The sequence below is a fragment of the Carcharodon carcharias genome, chromosome 6, assembly GCF_017639515.1.
Source record: "Carcharodon carcharias isolate sCarCar2 chromosome 6, sCarCar2.pri, whole genome shotgun sequence".
NCBI classification, from domain to species: domain Eukaryota; kingdom Metazoa; phylum Chordata; class Chondrichthyes; order Lamniformes; family Lamnidae; genus Carcharodon; species Carcharodon carcharias.
Window position 1 is genome coordinate 70,283,956 of NC_054472.1, and position 21,511 is coordinate 70,305,466.

The following is a 21,511-nucleotide window of genomic DNA, read 5'->3' on the forward strand; positions in this document are numbered from 1 at the left end:
AGATTGTCATGAAGCTATTAATGTATACAATATTATTGGAAAATATTTTTCTTTTAAAATAGAAGTTTAGTCTGTGGGTGTATCTTAATTGGATTAAAGTCAGCTAGTCTGGGTGCTTCGATGTGTACTAATTTTGAGATTAAGAGAGGTAGTGTGCATTTGCATTTTTTGAATAGAGCATTCAAAAAGTGGGGTGAAAGCTGGCACCTCGCTAGTAGAGACTAAGCAATATGTTTATATTGCTAATAAAGTTGGTACTATAAAAGGGGTTTTCTTGTTAGAATAGGTGGAATTCAAAGAGGCTGGTGATACAATGAGAATTTACATTCAATGAGCTGTGCTACGTATAACTTCAGTTTTCCTGTGTGCAGAGCAGAGGCAATGTAAGATCAAAGTAGCTGTAAGTTTACAATTGTCTCCACAGGAACCAAAGTGAAAGGAATCTCATTTTGAATTCGTAAGGTGAAAATTCTTTGCCTGGTTAAGTCTATGGGTTGCTGTTGCCTTAATGGAGATTAGCTTGGGAATTTGTTAAAAGTTATGATAGAAATTTCTAGCTATGTGTATATATTTAACTTGTGTAAATTAATAAAATGTTTAATTTAGCTTAATATGAGACCGCTCGAAAACTGGAGGTTTGATTCCTGAATTTAGAGTTGCATCTCAAACATACCACTTAAAAATATAGGTTATGGCAGTTGTTTAAAGTTTCCCTCTAGGATTTTTAAATAACTCCGCTTTACCAAACTGCTGGTTCAAAACAGTTAATTCACTGGAGCATGAAAACTTGGTAATGATGAGTGGTGAGGGTGATGGTATTGATGCAGTAATGAAGTATGACTGTTGTATTTTCATTTTCATATTGAATTGCTCACTGTTTCCTTCTTGTGTGTCACAACAGAAGGCATTATTGAAAGTGGTTGCACAAATGACTTGTCCCACATGGAAGGCATCTGCTGCTGTGTAAGCTGTGGAAGGTATGGGGCAATGGAGGAGTTCAATCAACATGACTGCTTCTGTGCCACAAACTGTCAGCAGCAATATAAAGATAAGTAAGTAGGAGTGAAAAGCTACTTCAAGAGACTCAGAAAAACCTAATACCAAAATAAAGAGCTTTCTGTTTTTATAGTGGGCCTGTAATTTGGGAACAGAATTTTAAAGACCAAAACTGCCACCACACTGTATAATGGCAGTTTCAAGCCAAGTAGAATGGTAAGTGTATAATTAGGTCCATAGAGTACAATTCTGAGGAAGCAATCATGAGCTGCTGAAGAAGTGGTGGGACCACACTTCAAATATTGAAGTAAATATTGTGAATTAGTGCTTCTGGTGTAGAATTTAGTGTGACGAGAGCATGTATCAAAAATTCAGATGCAGAAATCAATGTATTTTGCATGGTTTTCAAGGTTATAAATTAAACCCGATTTGTTATGCTATAAGTGCTCAATGCCTGCCTACTCTTGGGGTGAACTTCCTCAGGGTCTGTTCCACCTTTCTGCCGTAACTTTGGCAGAAGAGCCATAGAAACTCTGGAAAAGCGGCTTAAACACTGTGAAGTGCTGGCTGCCGGGTCTCTGTGGGAGTTTGAAATAAAAACAGAAAATGCTGGAGATGCTCAAGAAGTCTGGCAATATATATATATATAGAGAGACCAACAAAGTTGACATTTTCAGGTTGATGATCTTTCACAGAACTCTGTGGGAGTTTCTTGGGTCAAGTGATCCTTGCGTAGTTGTGCTGGATAGTGAGATTGCTGTGTAATTGCTTTCACCACATTCAGTACTGCAGTGGCTGCTTTGTCCTGCCCACTTTCTGTCATATCTGTCTTTGGAGGGAGGGGCTTCATGGGCTGAATACAGCAGATAGATAATGGACTACAGTAGATGTGGTGTATGTTAATTTTCAGAACCTGTTTGATAATATGTTTCATAAAATTTAGTAATGTGGATAGAAAGAAAGCCAAAAGTTAGGGTACATTGGTGTTGCTTGGAATGGAGAAGAATTGCATGTGGAGTACCCCAGGAGTCAGTGCTGAGTGCACCTTTGTTCTTGCTATATATCAATGATTTAGTTTCTATTGAAATTTACTGACAACATTCTAAAGTTGTGGTTTTGGCAAATAGCGAGGATGGCGTGCTGGCTATTCAGGGTTAACTCATGCATTTCTAAACATTCATTAATTTTATCACAAAATATAGATTCTAAATATTTGCCCAGAACTAACATGAGACTAACTGATCAATAGGTTATACAGTTTACCCTTCTTTCTTCTTGAACAGGAATGATAGATAGACTATTCTCTCGCCCCATGGTGCTAATCTTGGCTGAAAAATGGCATTCTTACTTCCAAGTTGGGTTTTTAAGTTCAAGCCCCACTCCAGGCTTGAGCAGATAATCCCATTGACACTCCATTGAAGTTCTGAAGGAATGTTGTACTGATGGAGATGCCGTTTTTCAGATGAGATATTAAATTGAGGTCCTGTGTTAGCACCCAATAGCACTTATTCCTCACAATTATTAAACTCCACTTAAACACTTCACCCGAACATACAGGGGCAACGAGGGAAGGGCAATAAATGATGGCCCAGCCAGCGAAGCCCACATCCAGAAAATGAATTTAAAAGATATATTTTGAGAGGGAAGAACCTACCCAGCTGAACCTCAACAATGAGCTTCCTTTGAGGCTAATGTGCACATTCTTCTGTTTTCTTACTGTGAATTACTTCTTTTAAAATCAAAGTCAAAGGAATAGAGTTTGAGAGTGGTGGGGGGGCGGAGATGAGGTTTGTAAGTTTGGAGAAGTTGCAGAAATAGAGGGGGACAAGGACATGAATGCATTTAATTCAAGGATGAGAATTTAAAATTTTCATGTTATGGGTGACTAATTATGGTAAATTTCCAAATTCCCAAGAACAAAAAGAAGAACTTCACAGTCTAACCTCCCCCTCCTCTTATTCCTGCACCTTTGCTCTTTATATCCACACTAATTGCCCTGTTCCTCCACCTACTTTTGGCTCAATAGTGCTGCCCTCTTAAAAGATTCCTTCAAGTTTTCAGCTTTACATTCCTCAGGATTCCTGGGGCATTCTACAGGGATGGAGTGGAGCTGGGCCAACACCTGCATTGCATGTAGATCCAACCATCCCATGCAGCTGAGGCACCTCCTTGTCCTTGAAGAATCGCCGTGGCGTGTCTCAGTGCAGGGCACCCAGTAATTCTTGTTACAAGATTATGATCATAATAGTTATTAACAGGTCAAGCTATTTTAGATTAGATGGGGTTAATTTGATTCGGATTTAATTTATTTCACGTTCTAAGACTGCATGAAGCACAATAATAACCCAGCTATTTCTCATGAATGAGATGATATCCAGAGTTCGCTATCAGAAATTACTCTGCGACCTGCATTATTTTAGAAAAAAGCATAGTGTGAAATCATTTTTATAAATACATAACTATCAAATTATAATGCAGTACTTGACAGTTATGAATCTAGGATGTTCTGCTTAATACTTCCAATTAAAATTAAATTTTCCTATTTACCTTTGTTTTCAATGGTGTCCTTATGAAGGTATCCATGTAAAAACCTGAGAATGATCAAACGTGACAATATTAAATAATTGTAACCTCAGTAAAATACTTCAACTTGTGTGTAATATTTTTGGAGCTTGGTTATCTAAGTCATTTTTCAATGTAAGTTTCTTCAACAGACAACCTATTGTGTACCATGCACCAGTGAAGCAAAACGCTGGAACAATACTGAAAAGTGTCAAAAAACGAAAGACAAAAGTGTGTGTGAACCCAAAGGAAGACTCTGATGAAGATTTTGAAGATGGCCACATGGTTTGTTGATATCTGTAGATATTTACCTGATTACACAGAGGCATATTTTAGGAAGTGATAATGAGGTTTAAAGTTTTTATTTTGCAGTGGTCTGCTTCCCATGTTCTGTTTGCATGACAATTTTGATGTTGGCAGGAAGCTTTTCACCAATGCAAAATTTGTAATATAAATGTGGCCACACCCCAAACCATAGCAGCCAGGCAGTCACAAAACCCTTTTGATTCAAGCTCCTTGGGTGTGTGCGTACAGAACTAAGATGGTGTCAGAATCTCATCTCACCTGCATCCTGATCCTGCTTCTGTGTTCAACTCCAGATTCAGGCCCAGCCCCAACCACTTTGGTACCTCTAAAGAAGTGGGTTAGAGATCTGATAATATGGGTCTCTCCCCTTCCCCCTCCAATTTCTTCTTCACTGCACCAGAGAATGGAGAACAAGATGAAATGAAACTGAAAATCTACCCCACCAAATGGTGCAAACAATGTAATGCTTGGCTGGAACTGATATTTCTTTTCCCATCTAAGATTGGTAACTGCAATATAAGCATCATTTACAGGTCAAGTGCACAAACTCAGCAATGAGTGATTATTAAACTATGTTTGTTAGTCAGATTAGAAGCAAAGACTACATTGATTATATAACGTCTAAATAATGCTATAATCTCTCACTACTGAGACCCCACATTTGCTCTGAGTTTGCCCACCATTGTTGCTTTGAATCTGTTGGCATTCATGTAATTGATTTTCTTATACAACTACAGCACACTACTAATCCAAACATTAGTTAGCGGTAGATCAAGGATCTGAATGGCGCTTTTGCTTTGAAAAATGTTTCCTGCAGGTGAAAACTGCTTTTTATAATTGAACAGGGTATAAATGGGAGCATTTCTTTTAAACAAACACAGAATAAATGTTTCAGTTTTTGTAGCCTTTGCAAAATAAGTGGTTAGATTTATTCTTCATTTATTTATTAGTTCTGTTCTGGCACACCTCTTCATTTAGGTACTAGGCCTTCTGAGGTGCTGGTAGCATGGTTCCTCAACCAAAGGCAGGTATTTTCTGTCCCAGTGCACAGCTATATCTGATTTCTCATCACAACTCCATCACTCTCCTTACCATTTGTGCTATGCACCAACTTAAACTCTCCACTAAAGCATCCTTTGTGGGTGCATGGCCCTGTCTTGGCGCCTGGTAGATGAAGAAAGTAATGATGCAATGGATGCATTGAACATGGGGAAAGGAAGGATGAGAGCCCTGGATGCTGTATCAAAGTCTGCATCAAAAAATGATGAGAATTTTTAACATCTAAAATCGTTGAATTTATGTTAACTGGTCATGTGAAAAGCAAACATTTTAGCTGAGTATTGTATGAAATATTTGTGATGCTTGAGAGATAAATAATTGCAGTAGTATAAACATGAATAATGGAATGCGTTATACAATTTAATTGAAACAAAGAACCTCCAAAAAAGAATACTTGAGTGAAGAAAAGCAGATCTACACCAGTGATTATATCTGTATAATACAAATAAGGTTTTGCAAAATTCAAATTTAACATCAGACAAATATAAGAACTGTACTTTTGCTTGCAGTGAACAATTTCAGGTTAAACTTAATATTCAGTGTAGCAAATGATTACTGTGGACTACATCGAGAATGATGTAGGTCAGATTTCTGAGAGCTTTGATAAAGAATTAACAGGCTTCAGACTGACCACATTTTCCCCATTTATTTGAGAGATACTACATTGAAAATCTTCATGCTTAATGTTACGTATTTCTGCAAATAATTGGTTTATTTAGTGCAACATTAACATTCTGTTGGAAAATGGTAATCTTATTATATTAAAATCAAAAGCCCTAGTGGGTCATTTTAATTTAGAACAAAATAAGTTATCATGTGGTAACAAAAACGCATTACTGTAGTGCAAATTGCAAATGTATCTAGTGTGCCCAGGGTGTTAATTTTTGATTGAACGTAGAAGGGATCATTTTATGCAGCCACAGAAACTTAAGGCATGCCACATGTGATGTTATCAGACAAGGTGCAAAATGCAACTTTTAAAAAGACAACCTGACACTTGCTTTTGAGCTGCATTTCATGAGTGGAACATTATTAATTTGATTATGCTGCAGGAAGAAGGGCAAGATGATGGAAAAATGAAGATAAAAATGTCTGCAGTGTTGACTAACCACAGTAACTTCAAAAACAATCGGCTTTCTGACCCAGATTCCAAGTTCTCTAAACAGGGTATTCAACATTTTTATTTGAAACATATTGCATTATTATTCTGTGTGAAGTATGTTATATACAATTTAGTCAGATTTATTTAACTTGTGGCATCTGTTAAGATCCCCATAGAGACTGATAACATGAAAAAAGATACTTGAGTTTCCAGTGACTGACGGGAAGGATCACATGACAAGATTTCAGGCTTTAAGACTTTTTACTGTAACAGATAAACTAAAAGCAACATTGTCTAAACACTATTCAGAAGGCAATTTATAACTTAAACTACAGAAAGGTTCCCCCATTTAACTTGCAAAATGATCAAAAATTTATGCCACAGTTATACTTCACTCTGGCTCTTAAGTGGTCACTTAATTCTCCCAAACCAGTCCAAAGCTATTCTCTGCTTCCAATGACTTGTTTTATTTTCCTTTCCCAGCTAGGTAACTTCTAATCCAGAACTGACTTTCACTTGAGGGTTACCCTCCCTCTAGCCAAGCTAGGTGAATCGTCCTGCCTTTTTTAAATCCCCATAAACCTGGTCTCTTCAATCTGAGCATGAGCTCCCACCCATATTCTGCTTGGTGAATAATAGAACCAGTCATTCCTTAGGTGCAGAACTGGCTGCCTTAATCTCTCTGCTCTTCTTCTCTCTCACGTGCTCTCACGCTCTTGCTCCCCTTTTTCTCACTCTCTTGGGTTCCTATAGACTGACCTGTCTGCAGGGTTCAGAGAAATATTAAGAAACCTGCAACCAGTATCACAATGGCTTTCCCCTCATGGCAACTTTAATCATATGAGCCTTGTAACCATATAGAAATGTTAAATTAGCTATCTGCTAAACTCCCCAACTCCATTATATCTTGGAATTAAACGGACAGTTTAAAATATAAATGTTTATAAAACCTGACATTCCTAACACCTCGCTGTGTAGACTTGGAGGCTAGCAATCTACCCATAATCATCGCATATGCTCTTGCCATTGTCCACAGGTGTGAACATCCTGTACCCTCTTCCCAATAAACAATCTGCCACCCACCCCTCTTAACCAAGCTCCCCAAGCTTGTTGTCAGAAAGAATTGAGAACCCCTTCATTCCTGCATTTTACCCTAAGTTAAAAAGACAGTCTCAGAACATAATAATCTTATAAACTTTGTATTAGTAACACATCTTTATGCCACAACTGGAGTATATATATGAAAAGTGCTGGTCATTGGTATTGTTATGACACAACCGATGGTAAATGCTGAGTTCAAATCCCAGAGGGAAACGTGAGACAACTGCCACAACTTGTTTTGTAATTTGTATAAATTTCAAGAAGCGTACCTTGAATTCATTAGTAATAAGAGTACCAAGTCTTATAGGTTTCTTACAAAACTAAATTAAACCTTTATTTATAGAATAAATGATTTTAAATACATACATAAATCGACAAATTACTATTATGTTAACTTCTAAATTCCCTAATTAGTCTAACTCCCAGTTGCACTTTTGTTAAGGCAACAGTAAGACAGAAATTTTAAAAGACCCAGGCAAAGAACCATGATAACCTGAACAATTCCAATTCAAAGTAAGCTTTCTTAACTTCAGTTCGTTGTAGACAGCTTGAGGAGTAGATGCTGAAGGCATTTCACATTGTTAAATCTTAGAAAGCCTACCCTTACAATATAGCCTTTGCTCCTTTATACATATTTTCCCCTTTGAATGCAAATTCCTATTGTTTCACTATGTTTTTGGACTTTATTTACCTGATCATAAAAATCTCTCATTGTGCTAATTTTACCAGTAATCTTTGGGAAAAATAAACACACTGTTTCTGAACTTCACCTGGCTAGGTGACATATTTCACCCCTCCTTTGAAAACAATCCAGTCTAGTTTATTTAAAAATGCAAATGTCCTTTTACACCTTACATTCTAACCTTCTCCCATGTTCACCTACTTAATATTTCAAACCTAGCTCATCTTCTAAAACATCAAAGCTTTCAGACCAGCTGCCTTTAATCCAATTAAGTCTCACACACACACAGACACTATTTTGCAATAAATTCCAATAACATTATGAGAACTATTATATCTTCCTGACAGTATAAACTTTAACTGATGGTTCTAATTGTTTCTTTTTGGTGTGTTGAATACTCATTTGAAAGGACATTCAGTAACCATCAGACTTAGAGATCAGAAATTTAGCTTCTTTTTGAAATGGTTTTGTGATATTAGAGGTCAATCCACTATTGATTGTAAACTGAATTAATTGTTTTGTTTATAGAACCTGCCTGAAATCATTGATATAAATGGAATGAAAATTCAGTCGGATTCTATAAAATACAGGTGATCCGCACACCAGATTACTACCCAAGTGATGAAGGTGAAAGACTGTGTCTTTCAGTGCATAGGATAGCATTGCAATGGATTGGATGACCCTCAGCTTGAAAAAAGGGGTCAAGGCATGAAGCCTCAAATTACAGACCTATGATTGTGAGGGAAGTGTTTGAGGCTTTAAGAGTTTGATTAAAGGGAACCAGCATCGGTTCAGAAGGTGCCAGATGAAATTCACCACAGATAGGTGTAAAGTCATGAAATTAGGCAGAAGAAGGAAGAGCATGAAGTACGTGTTTAACAGTAACATTCATGAGATAACAAAACAGGAGAGGGATCTGAGGGTTTGATAGATAGGGTCATTAATGCTAACTGTTAAGCTGATGCTCTACAACGTAAATGAGATTCAGTTGTATAACTAGGGATGTGACTTAAAAGTCAAAGAAGAGGACCTTGATGTTTCTCTGACTTTGCTGAGATTACATCTAGAGGATTGTGTTTACTTCTGGCATCTCTATTACCAAAAAAATGTAAAGGAGGGTCTCCAGTGAAGTGTCACGTGGCACATTCCTAAACGTAGAGAGTTGAGCTACAAGGAAAAAATATTGACTTGGTATGTTAGTTGTTGGAAAGGAATGTAAAGAACAAGTGAGAAATCTTTGAGATTTTCACTAGAACAAAAACTTGCATCCTGAAAACTTTTTCTCTTGGGCGGAGAGTTTGAGGACTAGAAGACTCAATTTAAAGTTAAAGGTATCAAAGGAAAACACACATTTGTTTACTGATTATTGATGAGGTTAGTGGAAGAAAAAATCTTGCCAGGTTTTGAGAGAGAATTAGTTAAATTCTTATTAACCAAACAGGATTCAGGAGCGTTACTTCTAAACCATAGGAAACTAATGGGAATGTTTGGAAGAATAGCTGATTCATCCAATTGCCCTTTCTGCCAAAGCCATATTTTAATTATATTTACAAATGAGTTGCATTCATTCATTAATTCATGACAGTGGACCTATGAAATTCTTGTGTAAAACAAAAAGCAAGATACTGCATTTTTGGCTGTTGCGGAGGTCGGTGCCTTCTGGCAATGTTGGACTTCTGGTAACGACAGAGATGCATCCGTGACCCAAGCTCATTATTTGGCCTCAACCAATTTAAATAATTTTGGCAAGCTCCAAGGCCTCCTCTGGGGAGTCCCTGTGGATGGGCGTGGAGTTAACTGTAGCTAATGGCCTTTGTGTTGCCAAGTGATGTTAAAATATTCTTTTTTTCCCAGGTTGGATTACAGGTTAATTGCACAGAATTTCCAGTCTTTAACATTCGGTGCATCCTAGCATCACTATAGAGGTGCTGGATGCCATGACAAAGCAGGTGTCCCCCAGGTCCAGTGTTGCTTTGGTGAAAATGACAGAAATAACATTGGATAGCAAACTTTATTTATTTGAATATCATTAGAATAGCCTGCCAGTGTATAGGAAGATATATTGCACATACCCCGCCAGTTTTGGCAGAAAATGGAGGACTGTTTTAAAAAAAACACGGAAACAGAATGGGTGTTCAACCCATTTCTTGGCTCCACCTATCCCAATTCATTTGGAAAAAATAATCAGGAAGGGCTGAAAATTTTAGCAAAGTTTGTCAAAGACTAGCAAGAATTACAATGCTATACAAGACGTGCTGAAAATTTTATCAGTTACCCAATGAATTGAGTGCATTTGAGCTAAATTGGTGGTATCTACTTCTAACACCGTGGGATATTGACTTACGTATCCTAATCTTTAATTTTTCCTTGTTCTTTGTTGTAACAAAATGTATTCTTTCTCTTGTTAGCCACACCGCTTACTGGAAAGAAAAAGGCTTGGTCATGGGTACAATATCTTGAAGAAGAGAAAACATTAGCAGCACCCCCCAAACTGTTTAAAGAGGTACAGTTATCTTGATTTCAGAATACTTAATAAATTCTTAATATACAAATGTTCACATCTGTCTATTTAACTTGCTAATTTTTAATCTAATTATCCACCTGTCTACTGATATAATTAAAAGACTTGTAACCAAGGAGTCACAGTTCTGAAACACATCATATCTCAAAGGTCTCATGGATCCATTGACCAAAACATTGATTGATTGATCTGATTAACTGGGAGCAGTAGCATGATTTTTTGAGACCCTGTCGGGTGTGTGTCCAATTAGCCTTTGATAGAAAATGTTATGTTTTTGGGTGAGGTTCTTCCCACAGCATAAGCATTGGTATGTGGGAGTCCCAGGACCTGACCAGCTGAAGCAGGCTTCTTAGAGAGTCTTTCAATTCATGTTTCTTTCATTTTCATGAGTCCTGTGCTGCAATTTGCTCTCCATATTGGTGTTAGGAAATAGGGGCAGTTTAAGTAAATTATATTGGTATTTGTATGTGTTAAGAATGAGTTTTACTTGAAAGTTTAAGTTTGATTAGTATTTCTGTATCTGTGTGTTAAGGTCAAACTGAGTTTTAGTTTCACTTTAAAAAGGTGCCGGCATTTATAATGAGGTTTTTTACAACTCTAAGCTAAATTAAACAAATAAGAGTAGGAGAATTGGATTGTTGCCTAGCAATAGGGGTCCAGAGAGGCAGATCCCTCCCATAGAGACACACACAAAAACTAAAGAAACAGCAGTTTTAAGTTTAGTTTGAAGCCAGGACCCCAGAGAGATAGGACACTGGGAGAGGGAGCTGCTGATTTCCCAAAAGAACGAAAAAGTCCTAAGGCCAAAGGAGTGATACAGAAACAGGGGAATGTCCAAAGAAGATGATCTAGTCAAATGAAGGACAGGAACCTGGAAAAGGTCCTGTTAATGAAGTGAAAAGTGAGGGGCAGAGAGAAAGGCTCCAAGCTTCAAATTTAAAGAGACAAGAGCTGCAGAAAGCAGATTTAAAATGAGAACAGCTTGCAAGAGGCAAGAAGATCCAAGGAGACAATTGAAGTTCTGTAACTCTTTCATACGGCCAAGTGAAGCAATAGTGGTACTGTCTTCGGCTGAGACATTGAGAGAGTGTGCGTGGAAGACAGCTTGAATGCATGTGGTGACCCAGGGAAGAGGAACATCAGAAGCAGAGTTCAAAACCCTGCAGGTGAACCCTTGCAGAAGGCGTGTGAGAGAAAGTTTTGGTTTGGGAGAGGATTCCAAGGCAAGTTCTTAGAGAGCGGAAATTGCAAACCCTCATGTGAAAGACGGATGAGACTGGTGGTCTCAAGGCGTGACAAGCTCCTGGGGGGAGTTGAGGAAAGATCCATAGCGTCTGGTTGAGATGACATCTTTCACTTGGTTTCCAAGTGTGGTGTGTCTGAACACAGGGTGCCTATTGGTTTACATGGACTATATTTACTGTGAACATTAGAGTATAAGATAGCTTTCATAATTTGTGTTATCCTTACAAATCTATATATCTGTAAAGGTATAGTTGTGGGTGAAGGAATATTGTAATATAATTCATCTTTTCTTGTTTAGTAAATGTTTTATTCTTTTGTTAAAAGTTCACCAGCTGACTCCTGTGACTCTGTTCAGTAGCCACTCTCCATCTATCTAAACAAGCAAGTAAAAGTTAGGATCCATCAAGCTGGGTTCCACTCTGGGATCAGGCTTGTCCAGGGGTAACCTCAGCTGGGATCATAACAATTGGTTAGTTTTGCAGAGCTTGTTTTATCTTTTGGGATCTTTACCCTGGAATTATTTTTATTTATTATTTGTGCCTCTTCTTGACATTTTAAAACTTAAAACTTATATTTGTGTTATGCCTTTCACAACCTCAAGGTCCAAAAGCATTTTACAGCTAATGAAGTGTAGTCACTACTGTAATGTAGGAAATCCAATTTGCGCACAGCAAGACCCCACAAATGACAATGTGATTATGACCAGATGTTGGTTGTGTGCTAAATAATGGCTTGGGCACCAAGGGTAATCTTCAATGTCCTTCAATTTTTTTATTCATTCGTGGGATGTGAGTGTTGCTGGCAAGGCCAGCATGTATTGTCCACCCTTAATTGTCTTTGAGAGGGTGGTGGTGAACTGCCTTCTTGAACTGCTGCAGTTCTTGTGGTCTCGTTACATCCACAGTGCTGTTAGGGAGAGAGTTCCAGGATTTTGACTGAGCGACAATACAGAAACAGCATTGTAGTTCCAAATTAAAGCATTGTTTGGCTTGGAGTGGAACTTTCAGGTGGTGGGATTTCCATCTGTCTATTCCCTTGTGTTACGACCCCAGCTGAGGTTATCCCTGGATAAGCCTGATCCCAGAGTAGAATCCACCTTGATACATCCTAACTTTTATTTATTTGTTTAGATACATGGAGAGTAGCTACTGAACAGAGATCATCTGATGAACTTTCAACAAAACTATAAAACATTTATTCAACAAGAAAAGATGAACTATATTACAATACTCCTTCACCCACAACTATGTATTTACAGATGTATACAGATTTGTAAGGATAACACAAGTTATAAAAGCTATCTTACACTCTAATGTGCACAGTAAGTACACAGTCCATGTACACCTATGGCACCCTGTGGTCAGACACACCACACTCTGAAACCAAGTGACAGATATAACCTCAACCAGATGCTATGGATCCCTCCTCAACTACCCCCTAGACACTTGTCACATTGTAAGCCAACCAGTCTCACTGAACTCTGTCCTTCACACGAGGGTTTTCAATCTCCACTCTCCAAGAACCCACCTTGGAATCTTCTCCCAAACCAACACTTGCTCTCAGACACCTTTTGCAAAGGTTCATCTCCAGGGTTTCAAACTATCTTCCTGATGTTCCTCTTCCCTGGGTCACCACATGCATTCAAGCTGTCTTACATGCACTCTGTTTCACCAACTCAGGTGTCAACAGTACACCACTGCTTCACATGCCCATAGCAAAGAGCTTATATTAAAATCATAAATTGAAAACTAAGACATCATATAGTTTTTTCAGAGAGAGATTGTGAGCTTCAGTTGTCTCTTTGGATCTTCTGGCCTCTTTCAAACTGTTCTCACTTTAAAATCTGTTTTCTGTAACTTTTGTCTCTTTAAATCTGAAGCATGGAGCCTTTCTCTCTGCTCCTCACTCTTAACTTCACTTAACAGAACGTTTTCCCAGGTTCTTGTCCTTCTTTGACTAGAAGGTCTTCTTTGGATTCCGTCTTCTTCTATGCCTGGATTTTTGGGGTTTTTCTTTAGCTTGGGCTTGACTCTCTGTCCCCTTTGCTCTAGTTTCTCCTGGCAACAACTTTCAGAACCAACTGCACCCAAAACAGCTTTCAAAACAGCTGCTGTTTCTCTTGTGTGTGTGTGTCTGTGGGAGGGACCTGCCTGTCTGGGCTCCTGTTGCTAGGCAACAGTCCAATTCTTTCACCCTTGTATGTTTACCTTCTCTTTAGGGTTCATAAATCTTCTCATTAGAAATGCAAGCACTTTTTAAAGTGAAACTAAATTGCCATTTGACCTTTCTTAACACACAGACACAGAAATACAAATCAAACTTAAACAAAGCTAAAATCCATTCCTAACACCCACAAATACCAATATAACTTAGTAAACTATCTTGATTTCCTAACACCTTGTCCTTCTAAGTGGTAGAGCTAGGGGGTTTGGAAGATGCTGTTGAAGAAGACTTGGTGAGTTGTTGCAATGAATCATGCAGATGATGCACACACCTATCACTATGTTTGTTGGTGGAGGGAGTTACTGTTTAAGTTGATGGATGGGATGTTGATCTAGCAGGCTGCTTTGTCCTGGATAGTGTTCAACTTGAGTGTTGTTGGAGTGACACTCATCCAGACAAGTGGACTGTACCATCACACACCTGACTTGTGTCTTGTAGATGGTGGATAGGCTTTGGGGTGTCATGGGTTAAGTTACTTGTCACAGAATTCCCAGCCTCTGACCTGCTCTTGTAGCCACAGTATTTATATGGCTGGTCCAGCCACGTTTCTAGTTCATGATAATCCCCAGGATGTTGATTATGGGAGAATCAGCAATGGTAATGCTGTTGAATGTCAAGTGGAGATGATCATTGTGTGGCTCTTACCAGACCAAGCCTGAATAATGCCCAGATCTTGCTGCATTTTGCCCCAAACAATTTGGCCACAGCCAAACTCTTCACAGGGGCATTATCAAACAGGATATGACACAGAGCACCAGAAAATAACAGGCAGATGCCAAAGATGTAGGTCTTAAGGAGCATTTTAAAGAAGGATAGCGAGGCAGAGAGGTTTAGGGAAGAAGTTCCAGAGCTTTTGGAGTCCTGGCAGCTGAAGGCATAGCTGCCAATGGTCACATGATTAAGATCAGGAATGGGCAAGAGTTCTAGCAGTGGATGAGCTGAAGGAGCTAACAGAGATAGGGACGAGCAAGATGAGAATTTGAAATTAAGGATGAGAATTTTAAAATAGAGGCATTGCTCAACTGGGAACCAAAGTAGGTTGGTGACGGGTGAACTGGATTTGGTGTGACTTAGGACATGGAAAGTTAAGGTTTGGATAAACTTAAGGTTATGGGGGTGGAAGATGGGAGACTGGATAGGAGTGCATTGGAATAGTCAAATTTAGAGGTAACAGAAGTATGGATGAGGGTTTCAGCAGATGAGTTGAGGCAGGGGCAGATTCGGGTAATGTTATGGAGGATGAAATAGGTGATTTTGGTGATGGTGTGAATATGTGGTCGGGAACTCATTGTCAAGTACAATGCCAACATTACAAACAATTTGGCTCAGCATGAGATCATTGCCAGGGGGAGGAATGGAGTTAGTAGCAAGCGAACAGAGTTCATGATGGCAACTTAAGACAATGACTCTGAATTTAGCAATATTTAATCAGCTGCTCATTCAGCATTGGATGTCAGACAGGCAGTCTGAAATTTAGAGATAGTGGAGGGGTCGTGAGAGGTGTTGGTGAGGTAGAACTGGGTGTTGTCAGTGTACGTGTGCAACCTGAAGTTGTGTTTTCAGATGATGTTGCTGAGGGACAGCAAATGGGAGACGACAAAGGATAGCTGCTTGGGGGACACCAGAGGTAACGTTGGGCGGCAAGAATAGAAGCCATTGCAGATGATTCTCTGCTATGATTAGATAGATAGGATCGGAATCAGGCAACTGCAGTCTATCCAGCTGGATGGCAGAGGAAAGGCGGTAGGTAACTGTGTCAAAGGCTGCAGGCAGGCCGAGAAGGATGAGGAAGAATAGTTTATCGTGGGTCACACTTACATAGGCTGTCACTTGTGACTTTAGTACAAGTTGTTTTCGGTGCCACAGGAGGGGCAGAAACCTGAAGAGAGAATTTCAAATATTGAGTTCTGTGAGAGATGGACATAATTTGGGAGGCAATAATAGGTTCAGTGACTTTGGAGAGGAAAGAAAGCTTGGAGATAAGCTGTCCTTTGAATAGTTGAAGGGGTCAAGGTTTTTTCTTTAACATGAAGAAAGAAAACTGTGAATGATAAACAACTAATATGGGGACCAGGAGGGGAAGTTGGATGCTTGGCAGTCTAATGGAAATAGGGTTGAGGGAGCAGGAAGTAGATCTAATGGACAAGATGTGTTCAGAGAGGTCTTGAGGAGAGATAGGAGAGAAACGTGGGAAAGATGGGAGTTCAAGACTAGGACGGAGTGGAAATGGGCAACTGATTCACCAGGAGCCTGTTCTGTGCTACTGCCATTGACCAGTTTTACTCCCAATACCTCTAACCATTGCGACCAAAGAAAATGGGCAAGATCTTCCAGTCTCCGGAACATTGGAGACTGGACGTAACCCCCATAATGTGCTATGGGACCCTTCAGAGGGACCCATGGGAATTGCCTAGGAAGTTTGAACTTCTGATTTGTATTTCTCCTGCTCCCCGGGACCCTCCAATAAAGACTCTGACTCTTGAGTTAGAATCGGAGACTTCAGATGGTTTCGACTTATTTACATGAATTGTTACCCTGGAAATTTTAGACAGAAAAATCTTAGTCTAACTCCTGGGTTACTGCTAACCAGCTCCCCGACTCCCTCTCGACCGTCTAACTACTCCCCCTGAACTGATCTGACCTGGCTATCCCTTACCCGACACCACTCCAGCAACCCCCCCCCCCGGCCCGACTCTCCCGTTCCCTCCCCACCCCTGACCTGACCTGACTAGCCCCCCACCATTGAAGTATTTGGGCCAATGTTAGTGTATTTTTCAAAGAATGTAATTGCATTTTAAACATTATTATAGTCAGTACCTTTTTTTTGCTTCAGCTAGCTGTCCAAAAGCAGGTTCCCTTAGTAACGCCATATAATCATAGTTTTATTTTAGCATAACATAAAAAGGATGATCATCATTTGTCACTTCACATTATTGTGACCAAAAACTCACAGCTGAAAACCTCTCTGCTGTTTTGCATTCCCAGATGATTTTCAGTTAATCATTCTCACAGTTTCCATAGCAACCAGCAGTCATGTAGCAAATAAAGTCTGGATGAGCGTTGCTACATTCATTGAAATTCAAGTGCAGGGAGGTAACAAGAATTGTTTCTGTATAGGTAATGCTATCAGTGTTTGCCACTTCAGCTTTCATATACATAAATACGATTTTCTTGTTTGCACAAGGTGCAGAAAATGAAAATCTAATGTTATTCCAGCCGCTGTAAAATGTTCTACATTTTCCATGTATATTCACATTAGGAAATACAGTCACAAAAATAACATTTGCCAATTCAAATGTAGTAATGTAACATTTAGCCTAATTGATAAGAAGCCAGTTTGTTGCAGTATACATGAATGTGTTAAGTTTTTTAAGAGCAGAAACCTTTATGTATTTAGTCCAGACACAAATAGAAAAATCTCATAGAGGGATTGAAATCCTACAATGTCTTTTATTAAATACACCAATACTAGCTTAATTGAAAGACAGTTTCTAAGAAATTTTCTATTGAAGTACTTGCCACTGTTAATGCACTTTACATACCAAAGACTATCTTAAATAACGACGATAGATTGCCTTCGATTTCCAAATAGTAAAATCCTAATCTAGCAGTCGGTGCAGAGGTTGCAAGGAAAAGAAACTGGGGTGGGGTAAAGCATGCATGTGTGTTTGTGGCAGTCTCAAACGTAGCAGAAACTGAGTTTGACTGTAGATGTTTAGCTTTTTAGTTGAGAATTTACCAGTAGCTGAACATGACCTGTCATCGTGAATGAACTTTTAAAAAAAATTAAAATGGGAATTTCTTTTTCTTTTCTATCTTTGGAAATAAGTAACATGATAATTTACAATCTACTGCATGGATAATTCAGTTAATAGTAACACTAAGACAGGATTATAGCACTGCAGTATTATGAGTTAAAATACTTCTGTATCCTTTTGATAATATGGAGACCATAACTGCGCAGTACTCCAAGTGTGGCCTAACCAAGGTTCTGTTTGACCTAATTTCTCCACCATGTAACCAAATTGTGTTAGCGGGACTTGTTAGATAAAGTCTTTTTAAATGTTAATATAATAAAGCTGCAGCTACACTGTGTGCTCTGCTACAAAATGAGAATGCATCATAAGCATTTAAAGGGCAGTAAGGTAGTCTGAGTAGGAGGAAGCACTTTGTGAGATGCCAAAGATTATGAGGAATAGCCTTTTCTTGCCTGACTGTCTCAGGTCTCAAAATCTTTTTCTGAATTTGAACTCAGATCCTCTGAATGGTGACTACAGCAATGTCACAGAGTGCTGGCATCATTTAGACATTCTAGATTGGATTTCGGTGGGAGGGGGCCCTGGAGGACCAAACAGGGAACCACTTCTGTGCTTTGCCTTATTCCAGAAGGATTACCACTCCTGAATCAGGAAACATTGGTGCCATGACATGCTGTGCCTCTCAGCTGTGTATCACTGACCCAGGGTTGGAGAGGTTTTATCCACCAACAATGCACTTTTCAATAAACAGCTGCTGGAAGCTTTTAGGTTTTTGAAGCAAGTGCCAGATATCCTGTTCCCAAAACAGTGAACACCCAATTACTCACTGGTCATATGCCTGGTCTTACAGAAATACTTACTGATGTCTGACGCCGAACTGTGGAAGTTTCCAGCACATATGGCTCATTAGGGTAATTTTTAACTTGCGCCCAAATGTATCTGAAGTCAGTGGACCAGCCAGGTTACTTACCTGAAGCCAACATCAGGAGGCCTGAACTGTATTCAGGTTCGAGTCTCATCCATATAACTCAAGGCTATATCATTGCTGCTGGTGCTGTTATCTTGTTTCAGTCTCAGATCTGTTATTTGCCCAACTGAATTTCCTAGGTTTAAATTGAGCCAAGTTGCTTTCCAGAAACATATTGATCTAGAAATCAGGACTGGATGGTTTTCCCCATTTGGCCTACTGGAATTAACTTTACTCATGTCTCTATTGGAATTGTTAAAATCGTCCAGTTTTATTACCTCATTTTTCTTGTACATTTCTCTGAACTGTTTGTAGAGCTACTCCCCTATATTAAAGCCACAGTTTGATGACTTATCATACCCACCAAGATTTGTACCTTTACCCTGAATTTTTTGTAACTTAATTTCAGTCCTTATAACATTCTTATGTCCTAGCACAGTGATCGAGTCCTTGACAAACAATGCCCACCCATCTCCTTTATCCTCAAATTTCTCCTGAAAATGTCACAACCAGGAATATAAAATTCCCAGTCTTCTGTCCACAGTATTTGGCTGTCACATCACTCAATAGCTATTAGTGCTTCTAACTCTTCTATTCTGTTATGAACAATTTGTACAACTGTGACTCCAGTTTAGATTGGAAAATGATAATACTTGGTCTCAACTCCCAAGCACTGACCCCGTGATCACTAATTTTTTTTAACCACTGTCTCCGGCAAGGCCAGCATCCCCAATTGCCCTTAAGGTGGTGAACCGCCACCTTGAAGACAACTAAGTGGCTCCCTAGGCCATTTAACAGGGCAGTTAAGAGTCAACCATGTCACTTTGGGTCTGGAATCACAAATAGGCCGGAACAAGTAAGGTTGGCAGATTAATTCCCTAAAGGACATGAGTAAATCAGATGGATTTTTCGAGCAATCCTGAATCTGGCGGTTTCATTACTGATGCTAGTTTTCTATTTCCAGATTTATTTAATTAATTGAATTTAAATTCCTCAGCTTCTATGGTGGGATTTGAATTCATATCCTCAGGTCATTTGTCCAGGCATCAAGATAACTGATTCAGTAACATAATCACCATTCTATTTCACCCCCCAAAATATTGCACCAGCAAATTGCCTGTGACATGCTGATAGTTAGTTGATGATTATTTTTGGATATGTAAGGTGCTGACAGAGTAAAGACTTCAGAAAGTCACTCCACTGTGCCACCTACTCACCAACGTCTGAAACTACATCCTACTGGCTAGTTGTTCACACGCAAGATCTTCACTCTAAATTTTAATTTACTTGGCCAGTTTCAATATTAAATGTTGGCATAGAAACGATGCAGAAAATCATGATAACAGGAAGTTGGACAGGAAGAATGTATGTGCACGATATTAATAAATAAATATTAATAAACACACGTTCATAAGGGTTTTTTTAAATTAAATGAATGTGAACAAATCACCTGGATCTGATGTAATGTTTTTCAAATCCTTGATAGTGACTAAATTCTCAATAGGATAATACATGTGAGGGACTTTAATCTGGTACATATTTTTAACAACTTTGAATTGAATGTTATGCTTTGCATATTTAAATTGATATCTGATGTTCTATTTTGCTATTAGTTGATGCATGCATAATGGACAATATATAATTTTATCCACAGCTCAGAGCATGAAATTATCATGCAAGCCCACTGAATAAAGTACAGTGTGTATTAAATGTGATCATTAAAACTTTGGGATACTCATCTGCTACCTCTTGCATGTGGATGCAAGGATAACTTTGCTATTCTGTGATGGCACCTCAACTGCTGAGAGTGCAGATTGGCAAAATCTCACCTCTTGCACAATCTGTCGCTATGCATCCCTGATTTTTGTTTTACATATTGGAGATAACATAATGTGACCTAAATCGCTTATTCGTTATCACCAAATGGAAACCCCCTTGTAAATCTGCATGACTGTTAATGTGATGCTGTGAAATGTAACAGCCTGTTTTATTAAATTCACTGTAAAGCTGCCACGAGAACATACACCAAGTACTGCAAAGTGGTTAAAAAAGGGAAAACAAGTTGATATTTGCTCTAAGTAATGCAATAATTTGGCAATAAGGACAAATTTGGGCTGGGCAGGTGGTGGAAAGTATGGCTGGATGGGGAGGCGATAGTAAGAGTCAAGTTGTCTTCATCCATGAAGCCAAATCCATGTTTTCAATGCAGTGGTTCACAAGGACATGAATTGCAACCATCTTATCTGATAATGAATAAACATTCTGCAGAAAACCCCCCTAGCAGACACATTGGCCAAGAAGATCATTGTGACAGGAGGATTGGGCAGTTGGGATTGCTGCTTATAGGCATAAAGGGAGGGGTACCTAGATGGGTCCTTCAGATAATTCTGAGAGAGGCACCAAGAGCCACTGTGAGGTTAATCCAAGCAGAAATTTAAGCCAAAGATGTCAGCAGAAGAGTCAGAAGGCAGAAGAAGAGTGATGGTTTGGGTAGGGATTGGGTTAGATATTGCAGAATACCTGACAGTGAAAAGTTAAAGCCAGAGGTCCAAAGGTGGGATAAAGTTGCCATGTAGGCAGCAGATAGTCAGCTTGGAGCATTGCCGAACATTTCTTTAGGTTTGAAGACAATTATGTAGAGGAAGCACTTATACTCCACTGTTTTTCTCTTACAGTTTCAGTTAGTTCCCCAGAATAAAAACGGATTTAAAGTAGGCATGAAATTGGAAGGCATTGACCCAAGGCATCCCTCCATGTTCTGTGTGTTGTCAGTGGCAGAGGTAAGATTTCATGTGTGTGAGAAATTTGTGGCTGAATGTGTTGGAACTGTGCCTCTTGTGTTCATTGATTTTTGACATGGGTATTTATTTCTTGTAATATAAACAGAAAATGCTGGACATACTCAGTAGGTCAGGCAGTATCTGTGGAGAAAAACTGAAGACTTAACATTTCAGGTCTATGATGAAAGGTTACAGACCTGAAATGTTCA

The 21,511-nt window shown here is 39.0% G+C and overlaps 1 protein-coding gene across 3 annotated transcripts in view; it reads left to right on the plus strand.

The window, feature by feature from the left end:
- Positions 1 to 21,511, plus strand: part of LOC121278880 (lethal(3)malignant brain tumor-like protein 4) — a 385,309-nt gene that overhangs the window by 68,786 nt on the left and 295,012 nt on the right. For all 3 annotated transcript variants that reach the window (XM_041189341.1, XM_041189342.1, XM_041189343.1), the window contains 5 exons: positions 902 to 1,052; positions 3,711 to 3,843; positions 5,976 to 6,090; positions 10,217 to 10,311; positions 21,198 to 21,302. In XM_041189341.1, the coding sequence (XP_041045275.1) occupies positions 902 to 1,052; positions 3,711 to 3,843; positions 5,976 to 6,090; positions 10,217 to 10,311; positions 21,198 to 21,302 (599 nt within the window). The remainder of the gene's footprint in view (positions 1 to 901; positions 1,053 to 3,710; positions 3,844 to 5,975; positions 6,091 to 10,216; positions 10,312 to 21,197; positions 21,303 to 21,511) is intronic.